Source organism: Phoxinus phoxinus (assembly GCF_949152265.1).
Source record: "Phoxinus phoxinus genome assembly, chromosome: 2".
NCBI lineage: Eukaryota > Metazoa > Chordata > Actinopteri > Cypriniformes > Leuciscidae > Phoxinus > Phoxinus phoxinus.
In genome coordinates, this window is record NC_136877.1 from 33215470 (window position 1) to 33232211 (window position 16742).

Consider the following 16742-nt stretch of genomic DNA (forward strand, 5'->3'; position numbering starts at 1 on the left):
TACAGCTGCACTGTTTGAGCTATAGAAAATGTATTTGTAATTTGCGTTGGATCATTTAGCAGATAAGCATCTGCTCAATAAGTAATCAAGTAGTCAGGAATCAAATGATTATCATATATCAACATCTGCACATGAATCTATTGATTATTAATTGACTGACATGTTGTGGTATTAAAGAGTCAATATGCACTTATATGCATAACAATGCCCTAATGTAACTAATACTGTATTATGTTCAGTGTCTATTTACAGATGCTGTGATGTGCATGTTTGTGTTGCCATCACTCACCAAGCTGCCACTCAACGTGTACAGCCACTGTACCGTCTCGTTGTGGTTTACAACACCGTTCATTCCATCCACAAACAGCATGATCTGACTGAGAGCTGGGAACAGGACAGCAGATTTTAGCATACCGGCATGCTCTTAAGGATCTAGTGATTGGTCCTAAAGCTTTCCTGTTTGCTGGTCTAATTCCAGCCAGTATAAACTTCCTGTAGCAGATGGCCTATTTAGCCAAAAAGTCCTTTGTGCTATTTGAAGTCTGCATGCAAGATGCGTGGTGTACAAGCATAACAAATACAATACATCATATTCTACAATAGGCTGCTCTGGACCGTAATACATACACACATCTTGTGACAGAACCATCAATAACCATTGGCTTGCTAACATTTTTAATCAGACATGCATGACGTATTTTATAGCAATGGTAATATGAGAACAAACCTCTGAGGATGTAGTTCTGGTAGTTATGATCTGCCTCAGCACCCACTTTAATGAAACATGTCAGACCCTCGGAGAGCACAAACTCTGGAACCAGGTCCTTATCATCCTGTGCAATATAAAGTTAAATGCAGAGTTAAATCTGCTTCTGTGTACAACTATGATATACACTACCGTTCAAAAAGTGTGGGGTCAGTAAGATTTTCTTAAACAAAATTAATCATTTTATTTAGCTAGGATGCATTAATGTGATAATATTTACATAATAATATTTCACAATGTTAATGTTTTACTGTATTTTTGATCAAATAAAATGAAGAAAAGAGATGCATTTCAAAAACATAAAAAAAATCGGTAGTGTATGTCATGCTTTGACAACCATGATCGTGTGTGTAAAGGTTATAAACTGCACAGCTAATAATAAAGAGGAAAGAATGCTCTCCCATTACATAAGCTCATCAGATGCCCTTTATAAGTATTTTATGGTATTGTTAAAGGGGTCATCACATGAGAAATCAAATTTGCCTTGATCTTTTCACATAAAGTCTTTGTACCATTAAAAAATCCTGCAAATTTCATTTCTTAAACCGTCGCCCTCATTATGAACAAAGATTTTATTTAACAAAGCTCCAAAAATGGCTCGTTTGGATATGGGGGGACTTGTGACGTCACACGGGCAAAAGCGTTTAAATATGACTGCCATCATCACTCCATAGGCCCCGCCCTCTGGTGTTCAGTCGTTTAACGGCCGACACTTGCCTACACTGGATGTGAGCGTCACATCAAAAGCAATGGAACCCATTATAATCACTGACACTGTCTACAGTTTCTCTTTACACTTTCTGACATGCTCCACACAGTTGAGTTTGTCGAAAGGACAAATGGAAGAATTAAAGAACGTTCGCTTTGACGTGTCCAGTTTAAATGGTTCTTTTGAGTTTCTTTACAGACTTCAGAAGGATACCAACGTCAGAAAAAAGTGGGTGGTTTATTTATAATGGCGTCGGAGGATTATGTTCATAGAATTTGACCGCAGATTGGTTTGTAAACTTTAGTTGACAGATGAAGCAGCAAACTGTATTTGATCTGACAGCAGCTGCATCACAAACCACAAGTAAATGATTTCATAATGCTTTGTCTGTAATGGACAGTATTATATGGATAATGTTTTCAAAACACTTACCCGCGTGCAATAGCGAGTGGGATTTGATACCGTTTCCTATGCATTGACGTTAGCCAATCAATAACAGTGGCCGTTTACTGATAAGCCTTAAAGTCTTAAAAATTTATAATTTCAGACAGAGGGGCAGAATGAAGGTAGAAAATAATTGTATTTCCGCATATACTGTATATTTTTTTGGTTTTGTTTTTTGAGCAAAAGCTTTATTAACATTAAAAGTGAACCTCAAGGAACCTATTAAATAATAATAAAAGTCCATTTCATGACCCCTTTAAGGAAATCAGTGTTATTTTCTAGGGACCTGTCATCCATGAATGATTTGAAATGAAACATTTTTAACCTTCCTTCTTATTTTTCTAAAACCTTCTAAAGTATTCTTCCATAGCAAACAGTAGCTTTCTACAATACTTTGTCATATTTCTATCTGCCAATCATCTAATTATTTTATAATATAGGCCTAGTGTATTATACATACATGATCTAAATAAATGATGTACTATAGTAAACATATAATTTAGTATATTATATAAAAAAATACACTAAATGTGTTTAAAGCTTCTGGAATCTATTAAATGTTAGTGGATTGTATTAATACTGCATCGTCCTGTTATGGGATACTTCCTCAGGATTATATTTTCTGATCAATTTTCTCACACCTTCAGCTAAATGTGGAAGGGATCACGCATAAACTCCACTGTAATACACATATCTGGATGATATATCAAGTTACTAGGTTCACTCTTTTAGTCTGTAAACTTTATTCTTTATTTTTCTCACTTTCTGCAATATCTAACAAGCCAATCACATATCACTTTTTCTCTTGTTGTGAGTGTTTCATGATCTCACCTGGAAGAGTTGCTTTAAAGAAAACAAGGACCGCCGCAGCTCAGGGCCATGGGAGTTATACAACTTCTCTATAAGAGAGAGAGAGAGAAAATAAGTCATAAGTCAATCAACAAAGGCAACAACCTGTACCTAAGAGGCAAAGATTGTTTTTGCAGTGACACACTCAAAGAGCACTTTAACACACACCTCATCAAGATGAGGTTCAGCAATGAATATGGCCACCTACTGTACGTAATTTACCTACTGACATAAAGATTAAAGTCTACAGTATGACTGAGGCATTCGTGTCAACAGCTGCCACTTACCACTCATCTAGTCTGTGGTGGTAAATACAAGTAAATCATTTGCATTGATACAACCAAGGCATTATTAAGCATCAGATCTTATGAATTCTCTCACTAGCTTATCATTTTGAGGAATTTAGGAGGAAATGAGAGGTGGTGTCCCTGACTGCCTGTAAACAGTCACATAAATGCCTTTCACAAAAATAGCACTGGAGTGACAGGTTAGTCATGACACACAAAAAGACATTCAACTAAAACAATTAAACACTGAACTTTCGCCTTCTTGATAAGCATTCAAAATTTTTGTTCACTCCCTGATACACCAACTCATTCTTTATTATTACTATTTTCCACATTTTGAAGCAAAAGTATAGTAATCAAGAGGGTGAAATATCACAAATAGAAGGGAATGTAAAGTAAATCAAAAACAATTTTAGAATTAATTTTCCTTAAAAGCTGTCATCTTTTGCCTTCTACATTTTTTCCACCAGCTTCATAAGCAATTCGTTATGTGGGTTAACTTGTCCATCAAAAAAGGTGGAATTAAATTTGAGTTTTTATATCCAGCTGGTTAGCATGTGAGAACTGAAAGAAACTGGCACAACAGACACATGATCTTCCTCAATAGCAAACGCAAACTGATGCACAAACAACGCATGCCACAATGATTCACCAATTAATCATTTGGAAAATTTGCTGACACGCTTAATAAACAGTCATTCCTCACTGCCTGGGAATAGCATCATTTGTAAACAAGTGTTTGCAATGTTTTCTACAGCAGCGCAAGAGTTTCAAAACTCCCAGCAAACGACTCTACACAAAATAGACCCTCAAGACACTGTTTGTTTGCAAAGCAGCTTTAAAATTCATATATAAACGTATAAAACTCAACTTGGCAGATGTTTGGTATAGCCATCAAAAATTGGTTTCTAGAGAACATTGATACCATCTTGATTCACAGACTGGTCATGAACAGTGAATATTTGTATATTTTGAGCCCAAGTTAATGTCCCACGAGAATCAAATATTACTGGCCACTTGAACCTTTGATGTAATGTCATGAAGCACGTCAGATGAAGAGCTTCTGGCTTTTAGCAAAAGCATGGGTTTCGAATAATGTTTTGAGGATTTGTTTTGACAACGAAAAGACCAAAAGTCTGTCACTATGATGTGTTCTGTTGTAGTTACTGTGTGTGTGTGTGTGTGTGTGTGTGTGTGTGTGTGTGTGTGTGTGTGTGTGTGTGTGTGTGTGTGTGTGTGTGTGTGTGTGTGTGTGTGTGTGTGTAGCCAGGCATCTGAGCTCAGTGGTAGTCCATGACAGCATGGAGAATGATGCAGTCCATCGCTGACAGCTGCTTGCTACTGATAACGTCACACACAGTTCAGTGTCAAAAGAACACAGACATTACCGATGGTCCCCAAACACACATCAGCTCGCACAACACAAACTGTTCACTTATATATGGCATTCATGAAGACCGTATAAATGTTATGCTGCTGCTTGGATGGATGTCACAACAAGCAGCCAGGAAGTCATATGCCATCACACACACAAAAAAAGAGAAGAAAGTATGAGTTTATGGAGAGATTGTGGCACACATATTCTCTCAACATCTCACTAAGAAAAATATATACTTTGCGCATTCTTCACATGCAAGCATATATCCTTTCAATAAATTATTTTCAACCTCTTATTATACAGGGTAATAGATCTGCCAAAAAATTCACTGTCAGCAAATGTGGTACCATAAACTTCCCAGTCTAAAACTGTACATCAATGAGGCTGAATATCACAGTATTCCCACAGTTGTGTGTTCATGAGAGAGATGAAGAATGACAAGAAAAGAAGTGAGGGTAGATGGGCAAAATATTATGAAAGATATAAAAACGGGGATATTCTGAAAATAAAATGACACAAACATGTAACCACCAAAGGATCTGTTCCTCTGATGCTCTTACATGCAGGGTAAACCAACAGAGACTAAAGCAAACAGCTACTGTTAAACCAATTAGATCACATATCACATCATCATAAAAATCAACTGAGGGGGAAGTCCAAAACACATGGAGATTTTTTAGGGACACTAATTTTTCTTGCATTTTAGAAGTAACTTTCTTACATTTTAGACAACAAACACTAATAAAAACCCTGATGATATCAAAAATAAAATGTTCACAAACTGGTTCTTAAATAAAGATGAACAATAATATATAATTTGTACACTATCGGTTCAAAAACGGATCATTCTAGGTTCGTCTGAGGATAAGCGAGTGACAAAAACCAAATATGACAGAGGACACAGAATCCTTGAGAGAAACTGGGACTTGGCACATTCTTCATGTCACACTGAATGAGATTATTCTCACATGGCCTCTCCCGCTGTTTCTGCATTTGCTGCCCCAACTCAAGACAAGAACAAGATATTTGCGATGTCTCTACAGTTTAACTTTTACACAAAAATTGAGTGATTTAGTATAACTGATCTTCACACAGCAGAATCAGTTCAAGAACACCATTTAGACAGAGGCTTTGGGATAAAGATATTACAGAGACAATAACTGTTAACGTTCAGCCATCCTGTCAGTTTACCCTGAGTAAAAGATATGAGATCAGCATTATAGGAAGAAGAATTCCTCCAGACATGTATTAGTCAGGCAGTCAAGCCCATTGTATGAGGGTTTCAGCACAGGAAGCCATTATTGTCAGGAAACGGAAACGTGGGAAGAGTGACACAAGGGAAGACAACAGACATCACAACGGCCTGAAAACACAGAGCACTACTAATTTAGGCCAGCGGGATCAGACATTTAGAAAGACAATGACATTAACTGATCAGCACAGTGGCCCTGCCCAAATGGCACCCTAAACACTTGCAATCTTTCTACAAGTCCGCACTTTCATGACATAACACTTTGACTGTCGGCAGACTCGGAACCCTGGGAAACCCTACGGTCTCATGGACTTAACGGACATGCGCACGCAGGAGCCATTGTAAGTCCATAAGACCGAAAGTGCATACTGTAAGTGTGCCATTTGGGACAGGGCCAGTGTCTACACTGAAAGCACTAATTGCTGCACGTCGCCTCAATATTACATCATCGCCATAATGGTCCAATCAGCTGTAATAGTGGCTAGATGAAAGCAAAAGCAAAAAAAGGCTTTTTCATTTTTTCATATTTCATTTTACAATGGATATTCATTGTAAAAAATGCCTTAGTATTTTAGAAGAGCAAGAAACCATTTTCAGCAAGTTGTTTCTAACAAATAAAGTTATTGATTGAACAAATGTAAACAGTAAAGTAATTTATAATGTAACAAAAGATTTACATTTCAAATAATTTTTGTTCTTTTGAACTTTGTATTAATACAAAATTAATCCTTAAAAAACAAAAATAATAAGTAGCACAACTGTTTTCACTGATAATAAGAAAAAAATTTGAGCACCAAATCAACTTATTAGAATGATTTCTGAAGGATCATTTGACACTGAAGACTGGTTTTGTCATCACAGGAATAGCTTACATTTTAAAATAAAAATAAAAAGAAGAGTTATTTGTAAATATTAGGCTACTGTTTTTACTGTATTTTGATCAAAATAAATGCAGCCTTGATGAGCATAAGCATATTATAAAAAATAAAAAATAAACACCATATTACAAACAAGCATGCACATTTTGGTTCCCTCGATTGAGCAATCAGAGGAAAGCAATCAGATAGGGAGTGCTTTATGTAAAAACATCATATGGACCACTTGGCTTCCACAGAAGGGCCTTCTTCAGCATTCTAGTTTTGCTATACTAATTATCTTTTCAAATCAGATTAAGCACTTGTTAAACAAAGCTCAACCTCAATAATCTGAATGTAGCATAACAAAATGTTCCCAACAGGTTACTGAAGGCATGACATTTGAATGAAGACAAACCACAGTAGCATTTCTTGCCAAACACACCAGTGCTATTCTCAGTGGCAGTCTGGCAAGACTATGGAAATAATCTTCTACCTCAGTTAACCCCCATTCATATGTTTTCTCAGGACCTGCTCCTCTGAAAGTCGATATGCTGTGAGCGGTGATTCCTTATACTGCTCTATTCCATATGACGGTAAGAATAGAAAGTGATGTAGGCATTCAAACAGGATGTTGTGTAAAGCCACAGACACAAAGATGCTACATCTTCTTCAGTCTTAGTTGCCGTGAAGATTATGTTTTTAACATCAGTGGGAGTGTAAACTAAACCTGAACATCTGAAAAGGCTTCCATCCCAAGGCAGGTCAAAGGTTAACACTGCAGGTCAAACCAATGGCAGTACAGAAACTTTCTGTTTGACCGGTTTACACATGCCATCCTACGGAAGCCCTAAGAGGCCATGGATTATTTATATTTTTTATGTTGTTTTCTCGAGATGGCGACTTATTTTTCTCGTGATCTCGAGATAACAAAAGTTGTTTCATTACATTAGTGTCCGACACTTGAGTAGGAAGGCTGTAAGGTCTACAACTTTATCGTAGAACACAATATAGGATAAGCGCTGCAGTGATGGCTTCCTTATCGTCGTACTTAGGCTACGTTCACACTTAGCGTCTTTTTTGACAAAAAAAAGTTAACAACGGCGTTTATTTAGCAAAAAAAAAAAAACCGCTGCGCGTTCGGTTACAAATAGCAGCCGAGCGCGTCTTTTGTTGCTATAACAACAGCTGCAACAGTAGTGTGCCCACACAGCCTCTTTGTGATGTATGTTATGATAGAGTTGTGTACTCATATCAAACAGCTCCTTGTGCTCCGAAACAAGGACGATTAGTTTTTCTACCGGCACCGTGTCCATTTTTCTTGTTGTTATGGAAACGACAGGTCTCGCTACTCACTTGTCATTGGTCAGCTGTCAAAAAGGCGCTTGACGTAGGGCGTTCTTTTCAGAAAAGTTAAACTTTTTTCAACTTTAAAAGACGCTCTGAGCTGCAGAAAAAGACGCCGGCGGTGGCGTTTAAAAAAGCGCTCAGGACTTTTTTGAAAAAACGGTTTACTCCATAGGGTTCTAATGTAGAACAGACGCTGGCAGTTTGAAAAAAGACGCTAAGTGTGAACATAGCCATACTCGGAATGAAGCGCATCACTGGGCGCGCCACCGCCACCTAGGCGTGTGATGACGCACGGTTTCAAGGTTTTCCAAATGAAACTAATTCACTAAATGCTCATAACTCTTTTTTTTTTTTTTTTTTTACATGAGAAAACAACTTTTGTTATCTCGAGATCACGAGAAAAATAAGTCGTGATCACGAGAAAACAACTTATCTCGAGATCACGAGAAAATTAAGTCGTCATCTCAAGAAAACAACATAAAAAATATAAATAATCCATGGCCTCTTAGGGCTTCCATACCATCCTGACTGCAGTTACCCAAATAAACTTATGCTCCATGCCCATATGGACAAAATAATTACACGGACTAAAAAAAAATTTGACAGGGGTGAAGGTTTCCAATGGAGAGTTTAATGAGCCTGTGAAGACCAGTTAAAAGTCCTTTTTAGCAGTGCCACAACAACAGATTGCAGATTAGACATTTATGGGCTGTTTACAACTAAACACGGAAGACTTTTGTTGCGTCTTGGTCGTTCATTTACTCGACTACAGCGTTTTGGTGGCCTGAAAACACTGAAACCAGTTTTCAAAAGTTAAAGTGCACGTTTTTGAAAACGACACCCTTATCTCTGTGTAAACTACAAAAACGTGAATCTGTGAAAACGGTGACGTCATGCACATGCGTATTACGCGTTTAGTTGGGGAGGGGCATACGGACATCACCACAAGTAATAAGAATTACACAAAATCAACACAATATAACATTTTGTCTTCATGAAAAATGAAAGGTTCCTTACAACAGATTCAAGGATGATATGGTTTTTTTGGAACCTTTTGTGTTCAAAGGATTTGACATTTGACATTAAGGAATTAAAAAGGGACTTTATATCAGAGGAGAACATTCTAAAATTGGGATTACAGTGAATTGTTCTGGCTTTGTGAAAATTAAATTAACCCAGCAGACAAATAATGTACATAAAAGAATGCGTATGTGCGCGTAGTCTTACAGTACTTTACAAAGTAACAGCGCCAACTACTGTACTTGTCTGACATGCATAATGCAGGGTTCTTAGTCGTTTTCACAGATTCGTGTGAACGGGGATCATATTGATAACGTTGTCATCTGTATAAAGAAAAACAGTTTCCGTTTTTAGCACATCCTTGTCGTGTAAACCTACCTTTTGGCTTTTGGTTACCTGATTGCAGTCCATTTAAAAGACAGAACCTGTACAGCCTTATAAGGGCAAACTAGAAAAACACGTTCTCTTTTCTGATCTGCATCAATAGAAAACATGCACAGAGCACATTGCCAAAAAGAGTAATCTAAATTATTCCCAGAATCTACGACCATGTTCAAGACATCATCACCAGTAAATGAGACCACAAACTATGCATAGTTCAACAAGAGACATCTGCTACAGGACAACCTAAATTCATTCAACTTTAAACTTTAGTGCTTAATAGTTACTGATCCCTGACCATTACAATGGTCCCTAAACTGGGAAAGTTTACTCTTATTAAAATGTGACTTGCATGCTAAATTATATACTTTTACTCAGCTGATTCAACTGTTGCATTATCAACGTCATCATGTGTAAAGCTTAGAGCTCTGTAAATAAGTATTTTGAGCATTGACCTCTTTGTCCACCAGCGAGTGAACGGTGCTGTTGTTGGGTATGTGTCCACTTAAGTTCACATGAACAGATCTTTATCACTCACTGCCTTCTGTGACTTCAAACCCTACTTATTGCAGTAGGGATCTTGGCCTCTGTTATAAGAGCAACAACGTGCATGCCCTAAATCCAGTGGATGAAACGCTAATGACTTAAAACTGACGCCAGGTGTGAGCAGACATAAAAACACACAAGAAAGGTCATGAGTGTAACCACTTAGTATATATAGAGAGGGATAGTCTGGGGACTAAAGATTTCGTTGTGTCCATAATGTTCTCATCTCTTTAAAATAACACGGCACATGTTCTACTAATAAAAGGCCCTATTTACAGAACTTATTTGGTCAAAGCTGCTGTGAATGTTGAGCCAAGAGCACCACAGCATGAAATAATTATGTCACTGCTGCCAATGTAGGTGATAAGAATGGACCCCATTACTAAACTAGTGACAACAGCCAAGTGTGCCTGCCTGACACCTTACACAAAGCACGAGGGTGGAAAGAAAAGGCACAAATATCCTTATACTGACTGATAAGCTTAAATGTTTACACTTTTAAAAATGCTTTTCAATTTGACATGATTTGCTTAATGGTTCCATGTTTGCAGGCTTTACTTAGCATGCAAACATAAGTTTACATTTACACTAATTTATGCATTTTGGCAGACATTTTATCCTTGCTTCATTTTATTAACTTGCTTCAGCTTTAGGCAGTTTCCCTGGCAATCTAACCATTTATCTTGGTGTTTTGCTAGCTACATCTACAATTCATTTTTCACAAACAAAGATAAATATTCATTGAAAGATCCACAAAACTGTGAATTATACATACTTGCTGAGTATCCATACTGTCTAAATGGAAATGCATGGAAATGCACAACTCTCAACATCTGCAGAAACATGTCAGCCAGCCAGCCTGGATGTTCTGAAGTTTCACATAAGTCAAAATCTGCATATAATAGAAAGACTTTTTCTGCTAAAACACTGTTTTGACCATTTGGGCATGCGTTCTCTCACATCAAAGACGTGATGGAGGAAAATTGTAGCTCCATGACACAATTTAGGAGATCTCCCTCAAGTGCATATTAACAATTGAAAATGCACACCGTTTCACATTATCTTAAGTCAATTATTCAAATCAACCAACCAACCAATCGATTAAATAATATTGTGAAATATTCAATATTCATAGATCAGGGATTCCAAAACTTGGGCTTGTGACTTGATAAAAAGCTAGTAATTACATCATAAAAATGCACAAAAAAATAATAATATATATTTTACTTGTTTACTTGCATGTCATATAACCATGAACCAACATTAGAAAACTGAACATGTGAATGAGATATTAAATTAAATATTAACTTAAAATCTCATGGGGTAAATATTTTAGGTCAAAGAGCGCTGAAAAAAAGTTTGGGAATCCCTGGTTCAGTTGGACAAATACATGTAAACTCTGACAGACACAGATGCAGGATTTCCTGGGCTAATGACTCATAGTACATCCACCGGACCCCTGACAAATCCTGATCCAGATTTGACACCAGCACCGACTCGCAAAAAAATAACATGACACCAGTATTATGAAAGAATTTCACTAGGTATGAAAGCTTGTGATCTAAATGAGTCACCAAGGGTATGAGGAGTCCCCCAGAGAGATGCCAACACAGGGATGTGAAATGCTTCAGGGGTGAGTGTGATGCTTTAGATAGAGTCTATCAATTGAATGAGGAACACAATGTAAGAAAAGATGTCACAGAGAGAGATCAAGCTTTAATGGTCATAAACGACTTGGGCACAGATGGGGGAAAAAGAGATGGGGAGCTAAAATTGGATTTGCAGTATCATGGAAAAATGTTCCAGAGTTTTGCAGACTTAGGCAACCCACAGTACATGTATTGGCACATTAGCTTCTGATTAGCCTGAAAGGAAAAATTAAATTTGAATCTGGAACATGGAGTACTTGCAGGCATACAGCATTGTATCTCTACACAGAAATATTTTATCAAAAGGATGCCTGCGGGTCCGGCTAATCCACCATCATATCCCGGTGGACCAAACAATTGCCAGCCATGCTTAGAAAACCAGCTCAGAGCAATGGAGGCGGTGGGGTGTAAGAGGGTGGATAACATTTCAATCTACCCCCCTAAAAAAAATCATTTTTTCATCCAATTGTAACTACATACATTAGTCTTGAAAAAAGTCAATATATCCATTTACGAACTGCTACAGTGAAGTCCGTTCAATGGAAAGGACATTTGGAATAGATGTCAATCAAACTTATAGAGCTCCAGATTATAACCTTTTCTTTCAGAGCACACAATATGAGAGCCGACAAGTCTGAACAAGAGGAGCTGACATGCAGAAATCAGAGACAGGGTTACAGTTTGCCTTTAATGGGTTCCCACACCTTTTGACAAAAATCCATTATTCGTCCTCATTCTTTAAAAATACTTTAGTATCTTTAAAGATACTTTAAAGAATGTTTCAATAATTTTACATCCATTTAATATCCATTGTGTCCAGCAAAAAAAAAAAAGGACCCCACTGACTTTTTTGGGTTCACTACTCCTTTTAAGTGCACTAAAAAGATATATTCATTTTAGAAATGTCGATTCCATAAAGATTTAACTCCTTTCCAGGCCTGGGATGTCCCTGATAATTCCAGGTTTCCCATGACTGTGGGAAGCCTGCCGTATGGAGACACAGCGATTTAAAGCAGATCAGCCAACAACAGTTTAGTTAGATCCAGAACTGTGCCTCTTCCATTTACAGCTTAAATATTTAACTCTCTCAGCTCACACAAGAAGAGATTTTAGAGGTATTTGAGTGGGTTAAGTGTGTGCAGGGTGGCATCAAATTAAAAATAAACAGAGCGGTCCTGTTTTGGCACAATGTACATGTCAAGGTTTGAAACAGCACTTGAAGTGATTAAATAAAATGTTTACTTGAATATGAACGTGACCTGTGGGTCATGTTCACGTGTCTGTGCGAGGGAGAGGGGCCTGTAGAGGTGTTAGAGAATGAAAGCTAATGACAGACGTATGGTTAGCTTTGCTAATTTAAACAGTATGTGCTACTGACCAGCCTCACATAAACAGAGTGAGAAATAGAAGCCTGAGGCCTTAGGGATGACCTATCTGCAGCATGGCATTTCCTGTTTCCCAATTTAAATGACACTGTTCCTCCTACAGAAAATTACTTGGGAAACACTTAAAAAACACCACAGCCTATTTCTGAGCTTACTCATGCTATTCAGGAGCTTTATCAAACGTGATTATTATGAACGATTTGAATTAAATTAAAAGTAAAGCACATGTCATGAAGCTAATTATTGTTTTTATTTGGATGTACATCAAAATCTATTATTTGGCAATGTATTGTTGCTTCAATATTACACATGCAGTTTATCAAGCACTAAACAAACTGCAATTACATCTTATAGTTTGTCTGAAACCAGAAATCCAAAAAGGGCTATTTAAAGCAGTACCAACCTTACCAACCTCCATTATCCACAGCAATATAATAAGGCCCTATGACTTTTCCCAAAAAAAATCATGATTGATAAGGATTAAGAATACATTCATAATATCTTATATATATATATATATATATATATATATATATATACACATACTATTTACTCACAACTTCTACTTGATAATTTTTTTTTTTAAATGGCATAACTGAAAAAAAATATGTAATCAATATAAAATGCCCATTATGAGTTGTGAGATTTAATTTAAATGACTTTCCGAGGTCTAAATATCACACTTAAATACCCAGGTATTTCAATACAGCGGGAATCAGATTTAAAAAAAAAAAAAAAAAAAAAAAGTTGAGATGAATTAAAAGATAAATATCTTGATTTTTTTTGCTGTTTTGGCTCAATTTTAATGCTAACTTACTCCCATTTTAAATCATTGTAATTAATCTTCAGGCCACCTTAGAAGTTTGTCCCGTTTTTTTTTTTTTTTTTTTTTTTTTTTTTTTTTACAAGTTGAGAACCACTGACCCCAAAGCTAATGCAGATTAAAAAAAATGTGTTATACAATTTTTACAAAAAGTGCGCAAACTGGAAATATGACCATTACATTACTCTCCAGCTCAGAACTGAATCTCTTTCGTCTTTAAATATTACAAAACTTGATGTACGGCATACAATATGATATTTATGATTTATGCCATAAAATTACTTGTGTTTTTTTTATTTATGAAATATATGATATTTATCCAGTTGCAGAAAGTTTAAATATGGCAAGGACCTGCAAGGTGAGGGTTCTGAGGAAAGCTTTGAATTTTTACTTCAAATTAAAAAAAAAAAAGAGGAAAAAAAAATCCTTGATTGAGTACAGGACGTGATTAATTACATTGTTTCTGTGCAAAGTGATATTTCTTTGTTTCTCTCCTTCCACTTACAACATTTGAATTCCTCTTTAGAAGGAAGTATTTCATGATTCAAACATGACTATTATATGCAGGATGCAGCATCAGCTTATTTCTAAAAGATATACCCCCGTCTGTTTTATAAAGGAAACCGATGTTGTAACTTTAAGTAAAGTTTACAGAAGCACTTTTTTGAGACACAATGAGCACATTAGATATTGATGAGCCTCTGTGGAGTTATAAATCTGAATAGATATTTAACACACTCCTTCAGATACCCGGGAAGTAACTCAACAGATTCTTTTGTTTCCATAAATTATGTCTGCACCAGAGAGCAACAGAGGACACATCTGATACTGAATGGAAAGGAACACAGTGTTCTGACACAGAAAAAGAGGGAACTTGCTGGAGATCAGGAGTAGCATGAAAATCATACTATCATAAAAGAAATCCCAATTCACGCTTAAAAATGTGAATTATGTAAAAGTGGAAAAGCAAGCTGTGATTCAACTAATCATCATTCATAAACATCACTGGAGGGGGAGCAACACATGCAACCTAAAGACCCATTCGTATGCATAGTTTTGTTAAAGATCAAGCATTACTTTGAGGACAAAGAAACATTTCTCTAGACATTACAAGAAGAGTGACAAGCCATTTCCAGTTCCAACAGAAAAAATTGAAAACAGCAATGACTAATAATAATGGCTTCATTAAAATGCTGGATCTCAGTAAAATCAGCCAATATTTTTACTCTTAACTGATTGGCTGGGCCAGCTGGCACTGAAAGCATCAATAGAGCAAATCAAGAGCCAAAGTCATGTGACCATGCAGTCACAGCGAGCACTGGAACGAAGCCTGGCCACTTGTTTGTAACAAATGAGTGAAAGTGCGAGCACAGTTTGACTCAATTAATAAAACTGAAAGTATGCCAGACACTACAACTGCTCTGTGGTGGTTGGACTGAGTGGAATGAAGTTCTCTTTGATTTAAAATTGATCCAAATGTTATTATGACTTTCCCAGTTTAAAAGGTTGTTTAAAAAAAAAAACTGAACATTTCAAAGAATTTCAGAATTTTTATATTTAAGCAGTCAACATAACGTGGAACGGAAAAACATCTCAGATCTGGAAAGAAAAACACTTCATGCAGAGACACTATCAAAACAATCAGGCAATGTGACTAAATTGCAAAACATTCCACATGACATTCCTGACAACACAATTACAAGCTGCAAGGACTCAAAATGACCTCAATTATGACAACACAGTTTTAGATTAAAAAATAGAAATCTATCATGTAAAACTGCTAAATCTATCTTTTGTGCATGAGCACAAATGCAATTCCACAGATTAATGCATAACACACAGCACACCATCAGAGCCATTTGAGAGTGTTGTGTAGTGTGTACCATAAAGTGACCCAAAAACCCCAGGGCTGTACCAGTCTGTCCTGTCTTGAGCAATGTTACTCTCTTTGTGTGCGTCTCTCACTCTCACACACACACACACACACGCACCCACGCACGCACGCACGCACGCACGCACGCACGCACGCGACATCAGAAATTAGATTCCAACTTAACATTACGCACTTGGGGCTGTACTACTGAAACCGAAAAGGTCCATTTCAGGATGTATTACTTTCCATTTCCTCATTGAAATGACCATCATGATCACTAAACAGATGGGATAGAATTCTGAGGGTGTTTTTTGTAATAGTCTCTGATGTTAACAGAATTTAGTCAAGCTCCTGTTAGTCTTTAATGAGAGCAGAGATGCCATGTTTTGTCCCCAAGCGCTTTACTAAACCAAAAACTACATGAAAGTGCGAAGATTATCAGGACTGCCGCTGTTATCATAAACCATTGTATCCCATGAACAAATGAACACACAAAATACAATTTATGTCCATTGTATTTACTATTTAATGGTCGTAGATACACAAGATCTGTTTAACATATGCTATGGTAATGTTAGCTGGAATACAAGTACACGACTTTTAAAATCTGAACACTAGGCATCATACACTTGCCAACTTTGTCATACACTTAATGAGAATCACACACTCAAAAAAAACTCATGCAGAGACATGCAGCATGTTTCTAGGAGATGCATGACAAATGAAAACAATACATTCTAGTCTGAAGCTAAAATTCCACATTTCTTCTCCCAGACTGGCTCTGATATTTGGCATCTAGTGTTGACTCGTCCAAACTGAAAATTGGGACAAAAATGGGGCCAAAAGTCATGTAGTGTGCTCCAAATTTTCTGAAGAGACTTGATACTTTATATAATGAACAGATTTAATTTAGGCTTTTATTCGCATATTAACACTGATCAGTGAACAAACAGAAGCTCAACTGAATCTGCTTGACGCGTGAGAACAAACCTCTTGCTAAAACTCAAACGTGCTGCGTAACACGAGAATGAACCTCATTGGTTCTCGAACATCAAGTGAGCATGCTTGAGCTTCTGTTTACCACAACCAATGTGTGTTGATGAAAGTTTATATGTGAATAAAAGCCTAAGAGCAATTGTGTCTCTAGAGAAAATTTGGACCAAACCGCTCACTTCA

General features: G+C 36.8%; 1 protein-coding gene across 15 annotated transcripts in view; it reads right to left on the reverse strand.

The window, feature by feature from the left end:
• Positions 1-16742, reverse strand: part of fhod1 (formin homology 2 domain containing 1) — a 46806-nt gene that overhangs the window by 21582 nt on the left and 8482 nt on the right. For all 15 annotated transcript variants that reach the window (XM_079589683.1, XM_079589685.1, XM_079589693.1 and 12 more), the window contains exons 4-6: positions 2751-2818; positions 728-833; positions 290-384 (exon numbers count right to left, since the gene is read on the reverse strand). In XM_079589683.1, the coding sequence (XP_079445809.1) occupies positions 290-384; positions 728-833; positions 2751-2818 (269 nt within the window). The remainder of the gene's footprint in view (positions 1-289; positions 385-727; positions 834-2750; positions 2819-16742) is intronic.